At 37.6% G+C, this 19,836-nt stretch overlaps 1 protein-coding gene across 3 annotated transcripts in view; it reads left to right on the top strand.

Moving 5' to 3' along the window:
• LRRC7 (leucine rich repeat containing 7) overlaps positions 1-19,836 on the top strand; it is a 641,808-nt gene that overhangs the window by 592,410 nt on the left and 29,562 nt on the right. For all 3 annotated transcript variants that reach the window (XM_071217384.1, XM_071217382.1, XM_071217383.1), the window contains one exon: positions 11,707-11,781. In XM_071217384.1, coding sequence (XP_071073485.1) covers positions 11,707-11,781 — 75 coding nt within the window. The remainder of the gene's footprint in view (positions 1-11,706; positions 11,782-19,836) is intronic.

Below are 19,836 nucleotides of genomic sequence, written 5' to 3'. Positions count from 1 at the left end.
CCCCCACCCCACTCCTTCCACATCAACGACCTTCGCCATCATTGTGGCACACTTATTGCACTCAGTGAACACATTTTGCAGCACTGCTGCACCACATAGATAATAAGTTCACTCTGTTATTCACACTCTCCCCTGGTAGATTCAGTGGGTTATGGCAGGAAAAATAATGTCCAGCATCTGACCCTGCAATATCATTTAGGATGACTCCAAAGTCCCCAAAATGCCCCCTCATCACATCTCTTCTTCCCACTCCCTGCCCTCAGCAACTACTGTGGCTGATTTCTCCCCATCAATGATACAATTTCTTCTATTAGTAGTCACAAAACTTTTATAGCAGAATATCAGTAAGTCCACTCTAATCCATATTTTATTCCTCCATTCTGTGGGCCCTGGGATGGTGATGTCCACTTCACCTCTAGATCAAGAGGGGACTTAGATTCCACATGGATGATGGATGCAGTTCTCTTGCTTGCAGTTGTAGGCACTCTCAGTTCCCTGGTGTGGTGATTGGCCATCTTCACTTCCCTGTTAGCTGGCCGGGGTAAGTCCAATGAACTGGAGAGTAGGAGTTACAACTCTGCTGAGGCTTAGGTGCCAGCTGGCTCATGGACAGTCCAGAGATTCAAGTCTCCTGAGTATGGACCATCCCTAGCACCAACCAAAGGTTCATTAAAAATGACAGAAGAGGCATATGTAGAAAGGTCACATCTGAGTCCAACTCCATCACACTCAGGGACACAAATTCCAAAGTAGGGCCAACTGACATGGTACTGAGCTCCAGAGCTATCTGCCATGACCATGTCTCTGTGGTTATCTGTAGCCCTCAGGAGAAAATTACCATTTTAAATAAGAATATTCATTGGGACATTTTAATTAAATAATGTATTTAGAACATCACTAGAATTGGGAATGCCATCACTATGTGATATTTTGTAACCATCAGTAAAATTTTTTTTTCAATTAATATTAAAGCCCAAGTGCATAGCTAGCTGTATTAGTTTCTAGGTTTATATATTATTTATGTTCTGTCTACTGCATCATTTTAGCCATTTAACATGAAACAAAATAACAAGGGGAAAAAAAAGGTGTGAAAAAGGATTTAGAGGCATTTTTTGTTTGTTGCTATGCATTGGAAAAATACTAAACACTTCTCAATCAAAACATGAAAGCACTTAAAAATTAGTTCATAGTTAATATCTTATAATTACTAACAAGAATTAACAAAGTCCATCAATGAGAGAAAGTTAATTACTGAGAGACAAATAGACCTTTAGGAAGTGTGTGAAAGCTTTCATTTACAAAGTTACTACCACATGTTTTAATTTTAGGGCCCTCCTATTATTTCCAATTTCTTCCTGGAAAAGATTATAACCAATTAGAATTCTTGAAAGTATTATGCTGCCAAATCAATAGAACTAAAACAAAAATAAATAAAAAGTAATACCGTCCTGGTCTCTGCCTATAGCAGTATTGTTTAACTTTTTTAATCACAAAACATTTGGGAAAAAAAATATGTATATATATATATACATTAATATCAATATCATTAACTTTTCCCCCATTCCATCCCCAAAGTTATTTAATGCTCCAGAATTGGGTGGGTATATTTCATCCCCCAAAGAATCCCTAGTAAGCAAAATAAAGAATCCACATGTTCCTAGCAGGCAAGAAGATACTGTAGTGCTTTAACCTTTGTAGTTTGTATTTGTCTTACATTGGTTTCTCCAGAAGCAGAGCCTGAGCTGGGGATTCTGCATAAGTCGTTTAGTGAAGGGGCATTCTCAAGTGAAATGTGTTAGAATATGAGGGGCGCAGGATAGGGCAGAAGAAACAAGGCAGAGGGGATCAGATGTGTCTCAAGCAGTTGAGTGCCTGCTCAACCTGGGAGGTCCCAGGTTCAGTCCCAGGTTCAGTCCTGGTGCCTGCTGAAAAAACACACAAACACAAGCAAACAAACGGAAAATCCAGCTCAAGGGCACTGATGTAACTCAGTGATTGATTGCCAGTTTCCCACATACATGGTCCCTGGTACCTCAAAAAAAAAAAAAAAAAAAAATGCAGAGATGTGGAAGCCTAACCCCCCAGGGTACTCTGGAACCTGAATGGTTCTGCAGAGCTGTCTCACCACACAGAGGGAAACAACCTTGAGCTATCGTGGTATCCATCCATCCTTGGTTGCAGGCCACTCTAAAAATGCAGGGTTTGCATTCTGTGCATGTTCCAGTGAGGAGGCTGCAGGATGAGGGTAATTTTCAAGAGAAGTATGCAGATGTGAGCTGTTAATGGCACCTGTGGGATGAGTGCACCATTCTGGTCAGGTTAACAAGAATGTACATTACCCTATTATAAAAACAATGAATTTTTTTCCATCTCTCAAACAAAAGTACTTTAGTAACAAGAGACTCCTTTAGGCCTTCTTCTACAAGAATTCCTGCCCTGCCCTGGAGCCCGAAGACTTTCAATAATGGCATCTGAGAGGGATTGCCAAAGCAATTGATACTTCAGTATGAACCTTGAAATTGGCTATGTCAGATTTTTTGGAATGAACTGTATGTAAATCTGCTTTTAAATCTCAGTATTTTTATTAAATGTTTCTCTTAAAAAAAAAAAAAAGACTGCTATATTCCGTAACTAGAGTCTCCTAGTCCCTTGAAGAGAAAGTAATCACTAAGTAAACCAAATCTGTGTTCTTCTGTAGCTGAAGGAAATGATTTGCAAAACTAGGTATTAATCAGAAGGAGAAGGAAAGTTTGGAGTGAGTGCCCTCAGATGGAAAAATAAATACTAAAACTATGCTGGAGAGAGTTAGACTAGTAGATCAAGATTTAGAGTGAATAATTAATATATATTTACTATATCTTATATAATATATATCACTGATAAAAAATATTTAATATATCTCGTTAAATTTAAAGATAAACCCAAAGTTGAGTAAACATTAAGTAATAGCAGTTTAGAATTACTGTATATGGTACCAAATTACACATATGAATTTGTCTATTATCTTTAGAATATAACTAATGTAACCATTCATAGTCCTAGCAATTAATTCTATCTTCTTAAGTGTAATGGAGTAGAAAACTACTTCCTATATTTGAAACCCAGTTATTCAACCCCATCACCAAACCCAAACTACATTCCCATACATATCTTTTAACCCCCAAGGACATTTATCAGTAAGAACTAAGAAACCTTTTTAAGTATTGAACTAAAAATTAAAGTGATTTAAGAAAAATCTTATCTTAAATTTGTTTACTGAGGTTTATTGAGGACTCTGTTTATTGAGAGAGAAAAAAATCATATTCTCCTCCTATCCCTGACTTGTCAAAGAATATTTTTACCGTGATACTGAATGACTGATTTAGTGGAGTACCTAGATGTGGGAAGATTTGCTTATTCCTATACTGCAGGAAAGACCTCCATGGTATGTTCAGTTTTGTAAGGCTTGCACACACCAGCTGGGGTGGCTTCAATTCTCTGAAGGTGTCCACTTCTGGTCATAAAGTAAGAGTGGTCAAAGAGACAGATTGTGGGTCAAGAACCCCTTTTACTTAGGAACCTTCTGCTGGGTCTGAACTGCTTCCTGTTCATTCCTCGGCCCCATGGCAGTCTCAGAGCTTTTCTCTGGGTGACATAATCAGCAGCCTTTAAAACCATCATCAATTCTTCGTCTCAGATATCTACACCTGCCAAGGCTTCAGTCTTTAATGTACGTCTTTTTAGAAATTACGGAAGTAATAAATAAGAGTAAGCCTTCTTGGTATAAAAATTGAAATAATATAGAGACTGAAAAGTGGAGGAAAAAGTCCTTCCTTTTCACTCCACCAGCAACTGCCCATATACAGCATTGGCCTATGAGTCACCTTGTCAGTCAAGGTATCATAAAGAATTTGCAACTACAGTGTCTTCTGGCATTTGCCACTGGCTTCTGATGGCCTCTTGATTTCATTGCCACCTTTAAGAAATACTTCTGGGATGCTCTTACTATACAACAATGTATAGCTGTTAGCCATTAAATAAAATCATATTAAACTTACAAGAATCATCTAGTTTGACTGAATATGACTAACAACAAAACAATTTTTCACTTCAAAAAAATGATAGCATAGATGCCCAAAAATGATTTGAGTGAATTATTCACTTATAACTCAGTGTTTTGATACGGTGCACATAGTGTCAAAATGTTACACAAATGAAGAGGCTTTGAGGGAGCCTGCAGGGATGATAATCAGAAAACTGATTGCTGATACTATTTTAGGAATACTTAGGAAAGAGAATCCACAACCACCTACAGTTACCCATTCCTGCTCTTAATAGTTTCTACTATTTTATGCTATTTGTGAAGCTGAGAAAAAAAGCTATTAGAGGTTCTGAAAGAATCAGAAAAGTATTTGAAACTCAGCAATCCAAATATTCACCACACACTGATGTCTCATATAAAATGCAGGGTTTGAAGGATACATGAAATCAAAGAAATGAAAAATACTTCTTTTATTCTTCCCAAAGAGGCAAGAAGTATGGAAAGAGAATTAGGGAAAGAGTATAATTATTTCCTTTTAAAGGGAAATATGAAAATAAGGTGAAAAAATTATTTTTAAGCTCAAGAATCTCATCAAGAAATATACAGAATGTGACCTTCAGTCACAGTAGATAGACATCCCAAAGAGATATGTAATTGTTAGATAATAATTGGAATAGTAGAACAATTAATGAAAGAAAATTATAATTAAAAGGCCAATCTCAATTTTAGCTCTAACATTCAAATTCCCCAAAGGGAACAACCCTTAAAGATCAACATCAAACCAGTAAAAAATAGTCTAGCTGTCAATTTTTCATTTCTAACAGCAATCTCAGAGAAAAGGGAATAAATTGCTTACTTTTTGGTTCTTTTTGCAAGTCGGAAAAGCATTATCTTGAAAACTGTATATATAATTGGCTACTAAACAAAATTTTACCGTGAGCCAAAAGAAACGATCAAAGTCCAAAGACCAAAGTATTTCTTCTGTTCTGTTAGCATAATCTCGGTTACATATTTCCACTAAGATCATTGTAATAGCAAACTCAATTTCTATGGATTCCATTCATCTCCTTGGTGCTCCAGTGCATTAGTAGTAATTTTTTTACAAATGTAACCAAGTGATTTCCAATTTAATATCTCTTTATAAAATAATAGAGTTTGAAATTCCTTGAAATGTCTGTGCATAAAACTTTTGTGAAATTTTTAGAGGACTTTATTTGATCAGATGTAGAATATTTATTTGTATTTCTGTCATTTGAAGCCTAAATGTTCTATGTTTCTAAAGCAATTCTCCCCTCTGTTCATCTTTCATAGATTTCACATTTCATCACTTTAGTGAGTTAAATTCAGTCATAAATTGAAATATTATATTCAGTTTCTAGTGCCATTCTTTCTCTTTCTCCCTTTCTACTCCCCTTCCCTCCTAGCCTCCTTCTTTCCTTTCCTCTCCACTGGCTGTGGGATAAATCTTACTGCATTAAATTTCTCAGTTGCTGAGGTAGGAATTTGATACACACCTAAAATTTGATGCACAGCAAGTAAACTTAAAATATTTTCTCATTACGCATTTGATTCATGGAGAGGACAGCTATTGATAATACCTTTTACCTTGATGTGTTGAGTCTTCCAATAATCACAGGGACTAAGTAAACATAGGCTGTTGTGTACATTTAATGTTGCTTCTAAGAGCCACAATATGACTTCATATGAACCCTGCTAACTTCATGAAAAAGAACTATTTGCCACATTTATTGGCAAAGAAATAATTGCCCTTAAAAGCCAGTGAATCTATGACTATGTATGCTATTTTCATGAGTCAATTTTCCTTCCAGAAATACTCTTTGAATTTTCATAATTATATGAAAGCATGAAACACTCTATTCTGTAGTGTGTTAACCAATGTGTTCTTAATTGTAATTGTAATAGTATGCTAATTTTATTTACGATAGGGCCTTCCTAGAAACCAATTTTTTAGCATCAGCTAGAGTCAAAGCTTTTCATAATTTTTTTAAAAAGTATATTTCATAAACTGAAGTTGAAGCTCCCTTAAGACAGGTTCTATTTTGGTGCCTACGTTTATAATAGTTGAAACTGTCACAGTCATTTACTGTCATCATTAAAAGACATATGAAGTTCTTTTCTCCTCTAAACTTAGACTTTTAAATGTTTACCTCATAGCCTAACTTGCTGAGTACTTTCAGATTTATGTCCACAGGTGTAGAGACTAAGTAAACAGTAAGACAAGGTCAGATCTTATCATTGTAAAAAACCACTCAAACTTACTCTTTTACAAAATTACTTGTGAAGAGCAAGACTTTTTATAAGCCCATTTTGGATTCTTTGCAATAACCAATTGTGACTCTCAGAAAGAAAGTTTAAAAAGGTGAATAGGGAGCAGATGTAGCTCAGTGGTTGAGTGCCTGCCTCCCATGTACACGGCCCTGGGTTCAATCCCCAGTACCTTCAAATAAATAAATTTGAAGAAATATCAAATAATAATAGGTCATGCCTATGTGTGTCATCTAGCCAGCACCCTAGATTAGCTTTGCTTCAAACCTATAAGGGTTCCTCTGTGATGCATGAGTCCATGGGGGGAGGGGGGAGAAGAGGCGGCGTCTAAGTCTGTTTCAAGCCTACCCAGGTATTTGTGTCTGAGAAGAACATGGACAGGTTCCTTTTGTCTATGTTGTCTTGTGGTGAGATGCCTTTTAGAGGTGGTACTGAACTAATGCTACCATTGTGCTTTCAAGCTACTGAGGAACTTGGGTGCTGTTCAAGAGGTGAGCGACATTAGAAAAACATACTGAGAGACCACATAAGCTTTCACTAGAGTAGATTCTAGAAATCATTAATATGAAAAGCTGGTACTCCTGACTTGGTGCTGCCAAAGGAAGTAGTCCTTAAAAGTTGCTAAGAGTCACCAGGAAGCCATCCAGGTGGGACCCATGTCCTCTACTTGAGATACAAGAATAATGGGAGCCACTGTCGCTGAGAACCACCACCAGAATACCACAGGTGGAGCTAAGGAGACATGCCAGCTCTCTATCGCCCTTCCTAAATAGGGGCTCTCAATTCCATTATCTGTTGGTAACTCAAGGAAAAGATGGAGACATTGGCCTTTCAATATATTCCACATTGACTGGAAAGAATAATAATCTCATGCCAATAAATCTGGTACAGTTGGTGACTAGGAAACTCTCAATGTGGGCTTTGCTGGATGAAAAGACCTTGGATTAGAGCTTGACCTTCCAATAATTATATTAAATTAATCTTAATAACATCTATTGAGCCTCACGCTGTCATCCACAGTTCTAATTATTTTATGTGTATTTACTTAATCCAATAACTCTGAGTTATTATTATATCTGTTTACAAAATTAATTTACCCAAGGTTGCCAGTGTGTAAATGGTGAATACAGACAGGCTAATTGCAGAGCGCTGCTCTTAACTACCTCTTGTACTGTGTGATAGGCAGAAAATGGTCCTCCAAAGATGCCCAAATCCTAATCCCCAGAATGTATGAATATGTTGCCTTATGGGCCAAGAGATTATGCAAATGTTAATGACCATGAGATGAGGAGATTACTCTGAGCCAAATGTAATCACATGGGTCCTTAAAAGAGATTTCCCAGCTATGGGCAGATAATACCTTTTTCTGAGTGCAGAAGAATGGTTAGAGGGGTGCACAATTTCTGATTTTGAAGGTGAAGAAAGTGGGTCATGAGCCAAGGAAGAGGGACATTCCTAGAAGGTGGAAAGGCAAGAAAACAGATTTTCCCCTAGAGCTTCCAGAAAAGATTGCATCCCTGCCAGCACCTTTGTTTTAGCCTAATGAAACTCTGTTGGATTTATAACCTAATGGACTGTAAGATAATAAATTTGTCATGTTTTAGTGGTAATTTGTTACAACAGCAATAGAAAACTGAGACACATCACCACATAGGTATTGTTCCTTCCTTGGGCAAGGTGATCTTTCTATAACCATTGGTATGGGTTGTTTCAATAGGTTTTAGTGTAATGCCTGGTAGTTTTTCCTACCTTCAGCACTCTCTCTTATATTGCAAGAAACTGAATATATTTCATAGTTTGCCAGCAGAGTTTTAAGATTGATAATATGTCATTATTTCGTTTTTTATATGCATATAAAATGGCTTCCTCTTGTTTAGAAGTTATGAGATGGCTTTTCTAATGTTCAGAATACAAATAGTCTGTTGAATCTTGCCAAATTCTGTCATCAAGGCCAAAATATTCTTTGCAGTCTCAGAAAAAAAAAATGAGTTTGTTGAATGAGTAACATATTACTACAATAAGCATTTTCAAAACAGTGTCACAGGTTTTATATTTCTCATCAATATTCATCTTAATAGAGACCACAAAAGGTGTTTTATGTCATTGGTCTCTGTCATATGGCAGAGAATGCACATAAACACTGTGAAAAATTAGGGCACTGGCCTTTGCTGGAAGTCTTTTGTGAAACGTTTCACCTCCACAGATAATGAATGCCACAGACCATTATCAAATATAGCACTCACTGCTATCTGTTTCAACTGTATGTGGCAGTATACTGGATGATAGCACATAGAGAGGAAAAAAAGGAAACTGTTCCAATGGGCAGTAGCAATTTCTTAACTGATGAGATTTATTGATTGAAAAGAAATAAAACTTTAGGAAAAAATAAATACTTTGGAAGACTTGGGCCACCTTTATAGTTTAGTTTCAAAGCAAATCTTCAGAACAGTGGTTGAATCCTGCAGGGCTATGTAGGGGATGAAATTAAACCTGCCACAGACACTGCATTTGTATTCTTTCAGCACTCAGATTGTGGAGTGTTGATACTTCTCTGCGGCATTGCAGATACAATGGCTATAATTCAGTTCCTATTGTCTGGATTCACACAAACATTAAAAATGTCCCTTTACAGTGACCTGGAGATAGGCAATCAGAATTAACAGACTTTGACTGCTAGGGAAAAATAATAGTCAAAACAAATTCACTTCCAGCAGTCAGAGATACAGTGGCTTATTTTGGGTAATAGTTTTATTCTGCCTATTGTATAGAGACTCCAATAACAAAGTGGGGTGGGAGGTGGGGGGTGCTATCAGGTGAACTGATTGTACCTACAGTCTCCTGGACTGGAAGAATATAGCAGCTGTATACACAGTGTGAAAAGGACAATGGGGCTTATATTTATTGTCACATTACTGTCATCACCTGCTGTTTTCACTGGTCTGATGAATTAATCATTGTGTCTGAATTTAAAGTCCTTTTCAACCAACCAGTTTAACTTTTCCTTCTGAACTGGCCATTTGTATAAATGAATTGACCAAATCAACTAGCCATTTAAGCATTTCTGTATCTCTTCTAAAAGTGTTACCATTAACCTGGAAACTTAAAAAAAAAAATGTTTTTATCATTATTTTCTTAAAGCTTTAAGTAATGCAAAATCATTGTCAAAAAATTAGAAAACACCGATAAGCAAAAAGAAAAAAATCTACTGTCCCATTGCCTAGTATAACCATTGCTAATGTTTAGGAGTATATCCTTCAAACAAACTTACAAATATACATATAAATATATTTCAGCATTTTCCCAAAACAAATATACATATAAATAAACAAATATACATATAAACGTATTTCAGCAAAAATAGGAACATACCACACATGTTTTATAACCTGCTGGTTTTGCTTAGCATTCATGTCCTTCAATATCAGCCATCTAGAACTTCATACATACCATTATCATACATACCATTCAATTGTAGGAGTTAACCATAATTTTTTAAATCAATATCCTGTTATTAGATATTTAGCTGTGGTTTGTAATTTTGCATTAATACACACACTAACACTGTGATGTACATCTTATATATGTATTTACGCATATATAAAGAATACTGGTCTGGTTATTTCCTTAAGATACGTTCTAGTCAAATTATTAAGTTAAAAGTTACATAGTTTTCTAGATATTTTTAAATGAGAAGGAAAGTGGATTAAAATCAGAAATATAAAAATCATTCAAAAGCCTTAAATTAATAAACATCATAGAGATCTGAAAATACCAGTGGAAGCATTTTAATTTGATTCTCCTTGTTACCGATTTACATAATGCACACACAAAGGTATGGGTTTTAGTGAGTCATTAGGTTTGCAAGTCAGCAAATGAGACATGATATTCTAGATAACAGTCAAGGATATTAAAATACTTATATTAATTCTAAGGAATTTTTTAAAAATTAGTAACAGCTACACTGAGATACTATACTACAAAATTCACCCTTTTCAAGTGTACGATTCATTTGAGTTGGGTATATTCAGAGTTGTATAACCATCACCATTATCTAATTGCAGAACATTTTTATTGCCCACCCCCTCCCCCCCCCCCAAAAAAAAAATCCTGTGCCCAGTCTCCTACCCTGACAACCAATAATCTACTTTCTATTTCTGTAGATTTGCCTGTTCTGGAGATTTCATGTAAATGAAATTACATAATATGTGGCCTTTTGTATCTAGCTTCCTTCACTAAGCATAATGTTTCCAAGGTTCGTTCATGGTATATCATGTATCAGACCTTCACTACATTTTATTGCCGAATAATATTCCACTGTATGGATGTACCACATTTTGTTTATCCATTCTTAGTATTTAATGTTAATTAAAATCCACCTTCACACTTAAAATCCTTCAGTATTTCCCCATACTGAGAAGCAAGTCTTTTAGAGGCCTATTTTGATCTGGCTTCAGCTTACATTTTGACCTGCTTTTCTGCCATGCTCCCAATCCCTGCCTCTACCACCCTCCCACCACCACCATTCCAATCACAGTAGCAAAACGGTTTTAAAGTATCCATTGAATTTATAACCTATCAAAAGGTTATTCTAATGCAGAATAACTCAAGATAGATCCAGAGTTACATGAAAGATGGTTCAGTACCATATTTCAAATGATCAAGAAATGATTAAGAGGAAAGCGGACTTGGCCAGTGGATAGGGCATTCGTCTACCACATGGGAGGTCTGCGGTTCAAACCCCGGGCCTCCTTGACCCGTGTGGAGCTGGCCCACGTGCAGTGCTGGCCCATGCACAGTGCTGATGCATGCAAGGAGAACTGATGAACGCAAGGAGTGCCATGCCACACAGGGGTGCCCCCTGTGTAGGGGAGCCCCATGCGCAAGGAGTGCACCCCATAAAGGAGAGCCGCCCAGTGCGAAAGAAAGTGCAGCCTGCCCAGGAATGGCACCACACACACGAAGAACTGACGCAGCAAGATGACACAACAAAAAGAGACCAGATTCCCGTGCCGCTGACAACAACAGAAGCAGACAAAGAAGAACACACAGCAAATGGACACAGGAACAGTCAACTGGGGGGGGAGAAGGGAAGGGGAGAGATATAAATAAAATAAATATTTAAAAAAAATAAATGATTAAGAATGTGCTATTAGAATAATTCATAATCCATAAGTACACTTTAAAAAAACAAGGTGAGCTTTTCATGTAAGTAAAAATGTTGCTGTTCTTAAACGCAGCTTGGAGAGTGATGCCTCACTTAAAATACTATGAAAATCTTTGAAATTTACATGTTTAATTTGTTTTTTAATGTTTTCACTGCTTTCTATATGGATAAAATTGTTTAATTAAGCCTAGTTCTTGGTAATAGAATCCTAACCTCTGTTACTTCTGACTTATAGGGTATCTTTGTTACTAGGGTTCAGCCTGATGGACCAGCTTCCAATCTGCTGCAGCCTGGTGATAAGATCCTACAGGTAAGACAGATAAAAGCAGTGTATGCAAATGTCAATACTGAAACAAATATTATGTAACTGTGTTACTAAATTGCTTGACAAAGTAAATGATTGAAAATCAGTATTTCTCACATTTCTTATTTGCCTTTATTGTTCTGGAATTGAAAGGAGGGGCAGAAGCCAATTAAATCTAATAGAATGCTATATCTCCAGCACCTTACATAATTTTTGGCAAATGGTTGGTGTTCTGTATATTTTTTTGTTGCTGAATTGAATTGAATTGAATTACTTGGTGATATAAGAATAGGTGGTCCATTTTTAAAACTATGCATGATTCTCAAGTATAATTAGGAGTAAGGAAGTTCCCACAGTATCTGTGTGATTTAAGGTGAGGGAGAATGACTGGCCCATATTTCATTTTTCAGCAGTATGATTATTACGGTTAGAAAGGCATGAAACATGGTTCTCTCTCTCTATTCCTTCTGCCCAGTTGAATAAAAATTACCTGTATATAAGGTAAATTTTTAAAATATGTTGTCTGATGGTATATTTAGGTTTCTTCAGAGAAATTGAAAACTGTCATGACTGTGGGGATTGGCAAGTTCAAATTCTGTAGGACAGGCTGCAAGTTGGGAATTTTTCTGAATTCCCCAGGAGAAGCTGGCTAGTTGAAGAAGAGATAGAAATTCTTCACTATGACTGCTGTAATCATCAGTTCTCCTTTAAGGCCTTCAAGTAATTGGATGAAAATTCTCTCATTGCTGAAGGCAATCTCCTTTGTTGACTATAGATGTAATCGGCCATAATTGCATTGAACTAACTAATGATTTAAATTCATGAAAAACTCTCACAGTAACAATCAGGCAAGTGCTCGCTTGACCAAACAGCTAGACATTGTAAGCTAGACTAGTTGACACATAACCTTAACCATCACAGCCCACCCCTAGACAAGTGGCAGTCATACATATCTCATTAAACCATACTTCATCTCTAAACAAAACAATAAGAATCACACTTTTGCCTAAAATAATTCAACTATCCTGCGTACAACTGGAAAGGCACTAACACTTTTCCAGAAGAAGGTGATAATCCCCTTGGGTAGTAGTCACTCTTTTTTTTTTAAAGATTTATTTTATTTATTCCTCTCCCCTTCCCCTCTGTTGTCTGCTCTCTGTGTCCATTTGCTATGTGTTCTTCTGCGTCTGCTTGCATTATCAGGCAGTACCAGAAAACCACATCTCTTTTTGTTGCTTCATCTTGCTGCGTCAGCTCTCCGTGTGTGGTGCCACTCCTGGGCAGGCTGCACTTTTTTCATGTGGGGCGGCTCTCCTTGTGGGGCGCACTCCTTGTGCATGGGGCAACCCTATGCAGGGCACGGCATTCCTTGTGCACGGTAGCTCTGCACATGGGCCAGTTTACCTCATGAGTCATGAATCTCTGGATATTGAACCCTGGACCCTCCATATGGTAGGTGTAGACACTATCACTTGAGCCACATGCACTTCCACTCTTAAACTTGATATTCTATAACTTAAATACCATAGCATAAAGTTAATACAACTTATGTTAAATAAGAGGATAAGATAGGGAAGAAAACAAAGGTATTTGCTTTTTTAATATATACAGACATATTCATAACAAAACAAAGGAGAAATACTCATAATTATACTCCTCATTTCTGTAACTGTTCACAATGATATAGCTTATATTTATAATTACCTTCTTCTACTACCTTTTCCCTTTATCCTCATCCAACCCCTTGGCTGGTCATGGTTCTTTGCCTGATGGAGTGACCCAAACCATCATTCCATTGGTAGTCCTTCCTGGATTGGGTTGTTGCAGTTTTCCATTGACTTTATTCATGGCACAAGTGACGCCCTAAGGGATTTCCTGTATTCCAGGTAAACTCTTCTGTAACTCCATTATGTAGTAGCAGTCCTGTTTCTCCTTGATAATCAGAATCACTCACCCCAGCCAGTAAAACAGGCCTTCCTTACCTGTTGATTCAGAGACATGAGAAGCCCAATGTGGCCAAGTGACAATCTTAACTTCAAGTTTGATAGAATCATTGTTTTGTCTCCTGATGGAAGCACTCCTCCTTTTGGAACTAAGATCTGTAGACCAGCAGAGCTTAAGATTGGAGAGACAGGAAACAAAAATTATTCTAGTGGATCACTAGGGGTAATAATGAGTGATGTCACTCCCATTTTCATCCCTAAATTCCTGAACCCTTGAATCCTGGCTATGGGAGAAACAGCACCATAGAGTGGATGCTGATTTAGAACATGGACAGCCTCCTGTAGAACATTGCTCCATCCTGCAAGATATTGCCATCCAGTTGAGTCTGCAAAAGCCCATTCCACTCCTCCATGAATCCAGCTGCTTTGGGATGATGGGGTGCATGGTAAGGCCAGTGAATTCCATGATCATGTGCTCAGTCCTGCATTTCATTTCCTATGAAGTGGGTTCCCTGATCAGAAGCAATGTTGTATGGAGTACCATACCAGTGGATAAGGCATTCTGTACATCCATGGAAGGTAGTTTTGGAAGAATCACTGCATGCAGGAAGGCAAATATGTATCCATATATGTGTCTATTCCACAAAGAACAAATCATTCACAGAGATCACCCTGAGGAATGGTGCCATATCAGGGACTGAGCGTTGGTCTCTGCTTCTGGCAGATTGGGCATTCAGCGGTGGCTATTGCCAAGTGATTGTTTGTCAGTAGAAGTCCATGTTCCTGAGTCCTTGCATAATCTGCATCCTTACCTTCATGACCATTTTACTCATGAGCTCATTGAGTGATGACAGGAGCAGCTGGGGAAAGAGGCAGACTGTTATCCACAGAACAGGTCATCCTATTCATTCAATTACTAAAATCCTCCTCTGCTGAAGTCACTCTCTTGTAAGCATTCATATGAAATATAAATATCTTCATGTTTTTCACCAGTTCCAGAATATCTATTCATGTACCTCTCCCCCATACCTCTTTATCACCAATTTTCTAATCCGAGTCCTCCCAAGCCTCTGTTGATCCAGCCAAACCACTTGTCACAGTCTATGAATCAGTATACAAATGCGCCTCTAGTCATTTTTCCTTCCAAGCAAAATGAACAACCAGGTGAGCTGTTCCACTGCTGAGTGTCCAATATGCCAGAACTGCTCAAAGTTCTGCCCGCTGGGAAGATTTCCCTTCACCACTGTCCTGAATGATGATCCAGAATAGGACTATAGTGCTGCAACTACCCACTTTTGGACAATACCTATATTTCATGTAGAACCATCTGGAAACCAAGCCTGAGTTTTCTCTTTCTCAATCAACTGATTATAGGAAACTCCACCAGAGGCCATAACAGTGGGCTGGAAAAGAGAAGGTAGTGTGGCAATACTGAGGGCCTGGTCATTTGGATCATTTCATGAGGTAACTTACTTGTGCTTTCAGGGCCTTACTCAAGTCTGATCTTTTACATACCACTTCCATTTGATGATACAGTGCTGCTATGCACACCCAACTTTAGGGCTTGGTGGGTCAGACAACAACCAGGTCATGATGGACAATTCAGGTCTCATGAAATTTGGTGGCCCAATTAGGCATTTGATCTCTGCCAAGACCCAGTACCAGGCTGAAGTCTATATCTCAAAAGAAGAGTATCTACAGAGGATGACAGGGCTTTGCTCCAAAATCCTAAGAGTCTGTGCTGTGATTCTCCTGTCGGAACCTGACAAAGGCTCCAGACAGCCTCTCTATTTTTGACTGAAACTACCAGCACCATTGGATCTGCTGGGGATCATATGGCCCAAGTGGCAGAGTAGCTTGCATGACAGACTGGGCCTGTTGCAAACCCTCCTCTTGTTCTGATCCCCAGTCAAAATAAACAGCTTTTTTGGGACACTCCATAAATGGTTTGGAGTAGCACATCCAAATGAGAATATTTTGCCTCCAAAATCCTATAGCGCCAGCTAGGCATTGTGCCTCTTATTTTTGGTTGTAGGAGAGGCCGAATGCAACAACTTATCTTTCATCTTAGAAGGGATCTCACAACATGCCCCCACACCACTGTATGCCTGAACATTTCAGTGAGATAAAAGGCCCCTAAATTTTTATTGAATTTATCTCCCACCCTCTGACATGCAAATGCCTTACCAATAAGTGTAGAGCAGTTACTAATTCTTGTTCACTAAGTCCAGTCAGCATAATTTCATCAATATAATGGACTATTGTGATGACTTGTGGAACAGAAAGGCAATCAAAGTCCTTGCTGAGTAGATTATGAAATAGAGATGGAGAGTTGATATATTCCTGATGTAGGATAGTGAAAGTATGTTGCTGGCCTTGCCAACTAAAAGGAAAATGTTTCTGGTGGTCTTTAGTAATAGATATCAAGAAAAATATATTTGCCATATCGGTAACTGCATAACAGGTGCCAGGTGATGTGTTGATTTGCTCAAGCAATACCACATCTGAAAAAGCAGCTGCAATTGGAGTTACCACCTAATTAAGTTTATGATAATCCACCATCATTCTCCAAGATCCATCTCTTTTCTACACAGTCCAAGTAGGAGGGTTTAATGGGGATGTAGTGGGAATTGCCCCCTTTGCATCCTTGATGGTGGTACTAATTCCTGAAATCCCTCTAGGAATGTGACATTGACTTTGGTTTACTTTTGTGCTAGGTGAAAACTGTTCTAATGACTTCCACTTGGTTTTTCTGCTATAATAACCTTTATGCCACAAGTGAGGGAACCAATGTAGAGATACTGCCAATTGCCTAGTATGCATTCCCGAACTGGAAGAATAACCACAGAATTGGTATGGGGAGCCACTGAGCCCACTGTGAGATGGACCTGAGCTAAAACTCCATTGATCACCTGACCTCCATAAGCTCCTACTCTGAATGTTGGACCATAGTGATGTTTTAGGTCTCCAGGAATTAATATCAGTTCAGAGCCAGTTTCTAATAACCCCAAAATGTCTGATCATTACCTTTTCCCCAATGTACACTCTGGTAAAAGGCCTTTGGAGAAGGTTGGGAGGAAGAGTAACAGTATAAATTTTCATCAATGTAGCAGGGTTCATTCCCAAAGGGACACAGCCTTCCCTTCATTCAAGGGATTCTATGTCTATCATCGTCTTATGTCTGGGAATTGAGAGAGGGGCAATTGCTTTCTGTTTTTGTGATTCAAAATTAGACTTTTTTCACATAATCCAGAACTTCTCTGCTTATATAGATCAAGTAAGAATTTAGAAGACTTCCCAACTGTTTCATTTCTAGAATGAAATCGACTAACCAATACTGTAGGTCTCTGCGAGTCAGACTATTTGGATTACTGCTTTGATGCTGCTGTCCATCAAGGTAGCCACTTTGTCTTTGGTGATTACTTGGTTCCTGTCAACCCAGGAGCCAATCATCCCCACTGTGTCTAAGAATTCAAGTTCAGTGACAGCAATTTCCACAGTACTATATGACCTACAGAGAAGAGTGACCACAGAGCTCTTCAGAGATGATGGAGCTGCTCTTACAAACTTTTTCTTCACAGTCCTGGTGAAAAGCGTGTCCTCTGGACATTTCTGGGGTGGACAAGTAGGTCTTACATGATAAATCCATGCTAACATTCCAATCTTTATAAGCCTCTGGATCCTCTCATCTACATTATACCAGGAAAATTCTGGCATTTCAACTTCAGGTAATGTAGGCCTTTTGATTCATGCTTCAGCCAACTACCCAAACAAACTGTTAGAGCCCTTTTTAGTCCCTTGAGCTACAATAATGAATCCAGTATCTCTGCTTAGAAAGACCATATCAATAAATTCAGCCTGATCCATCTTCATAGTTCTTCTACCATTATTCCACACCCTTAAATCCATTCCCACTCATATTCTTCTGATTTCTGTCTGTATAAATTATAAAAATAATGCAGTTCTTTTGGAGAATAGCACACCTTCTCATGGTTGACACTATGTACCTCACTTTTTAGGGCCTGTTGTGACTTCAGTCTAGATATAAGGAGTGGTGGGGTGGGTTATTAGATGAATTAATAATGTCTTGTAGGCCAACTAACTCAGGGCTTTCCATTACAGTTTCATCTGGTGAAACAGGGTTGATCTCTTCAGATAGAGAAGTAAATGAAGGCTGTTTCTTCAGGGGAGGCAAGTGCAAGTTTATTAGGCTCAGCAAGGTTAATCTTTTCAGGTGGAGGAGAGATAACTGGTTCCTCAGTGCAGACCAGTATAGGTTGTTCAGGCAAAGAAGACTCAGCAAAATCTAGGGTTTCAATATCCCTACCATCATCATTGTCATCATCTATGACCCCATTCCAATTTTCAGGATTCCGTTCCTTCCCCATAAAAGCCCTCACTTTTTAACAGCAAACATTCTGCAAGGTTGGGAATGCAGTTTACATTGTAATTCAACCACTTACACAATGAGACTGTTTCTCTTTTTCAGAAATCTCAAGTCTGCAGCTACACAAATTAAGTTTCTTTCAGGGCATACATAGAAACTTTCATGTATCTATGTGGCAATTTAAAATCTTGAGCTCATCCCCTTCTTTACAACTGTCCTCAACTCGAGCAAATTTATTTACAAGCCTTTATGACAGTGCTGTAATGACAGTGTGCAATCTAGAAAATCATTGTAAAAGAAAAAGAACAAAAACTCATGAGCTACCTAAGTGATAATAGTTACTGTGTTTGATCTGACTCAATAGCAAATAACAAGAGATATAAGTTAACAGAATCATATCTTTCCCAAATCCCCCAAAATCAAGTACCTATAAGATATGTTTCCTTTTCTCTAATTCTTTTAACTTACCCCTGTGTTTTCATTCTAATATGATATTATGAAAATACTTACATCAAGGGATTATGTGAATTAAAACATAGGCACATTATTTTTCTGTCATTTTGTTATTCGTTGTCCTCAGAAAAAATACACTATAATAAATGAACAAATTCAGGTGACTTAATGTGCTGTTTTTCTCTGAGATGGTGTGGCAAGTAGAAAGAGCATTTTTGTTGTGAGCCCTCACAGCCTCACCTTCTGCAAACTTAAACTATGTCAGAGTAAGAGTGAGAACAAGTGAAAGCCAATGGATCATGGAAAATGTTATTAGAATTTAACCATGTGAATTTCTCAATATTTCACCATTTTTAAAATGGGAATTTCATTGGTTTAACCTCATAGTTTCTGTTTTTTCTAATATTCTTCCCAGTTAAAAAAAAGTAAGCCTAATTCATTATACATTTTACAATTCAAAATACTTCTGAATACAGAAAATATATTAATTTTATTTACTCTGTTGAAAAGATGAATAGACTGAGAAAAAAACAATTTATTGTTAACTTGATAGTTAACAACATAATTCATGGCTGTAGCTAAAGCTCACTTGTAAATATATCATGTTTTGTTATATCACAATAGTCAGCCCATATCCCCTTCATTCCCCCATCCCCTTCCCCTGATAAAAGCCCAACTTTGGCAGAACAGAAATTAAATAACTTATAGAAAATAAATTAATCTCATCCAGATTTTGCCAGTCATCAGAACAGGTTTTCCTATGTAAGGTATATAAATATGGTGTCCAATAGAAGATAATTACATAGTTTCTCTATTTGACCTTAATTTTATGAGTTTTGGAATTTGTAATCCAAAATACACTCTGGGTCTATGAATACATATCTAAGCTATCAAAACATAACAATCATAGAAATTATAATTCATATAAACAGCCAGATATGTTCCTTTGTTTCTACTCTTAACAAAACTATCTATATGAACCTGACAATTCATGTAAACAGTTCAAGAAACCACTCTCAACAAATAAGTTTATCAACTAATACTTGAAATATTTAAAGCAGTATCACTCTTATTGTGGCTTTATTACATTTTTTTTTCTAGTTAGTTGGTAGTTTGCTCAGAGCACTATACCAAGGCCAAAATCATGGGGCTTGATGCCCACCAGGCCCTGTTATCACTGCTGTTCCATAACCTGACAACTCCACTCCACATCCTGATATGTATTTCATTAGAAGCCCAGTAATAGGTGAGAGGGAAGTTGTGTGCTTTCAGGGAGTT

Source organism: Dasypus novemcinctus, chromosome 9, assembly GCF_030445035.2.
Source record: "Dasypus novemcinctus isolate mDasNov1 chromosome 9, mDasNov1.1.hap2, whole genome shotgun sequence".
Taxonomy (NCBI): domain Eukaryota; kingdom Metazoa; phylum Chordata; class Mammalia; order Cingulata; family Dasypodidae; genus Dasypus; species Dasypus novemcinctus.
Note: the sequence above shows the minus strand (reverse complement) of the source record. Positions and strands in the feature narration are given on the sequence as shown.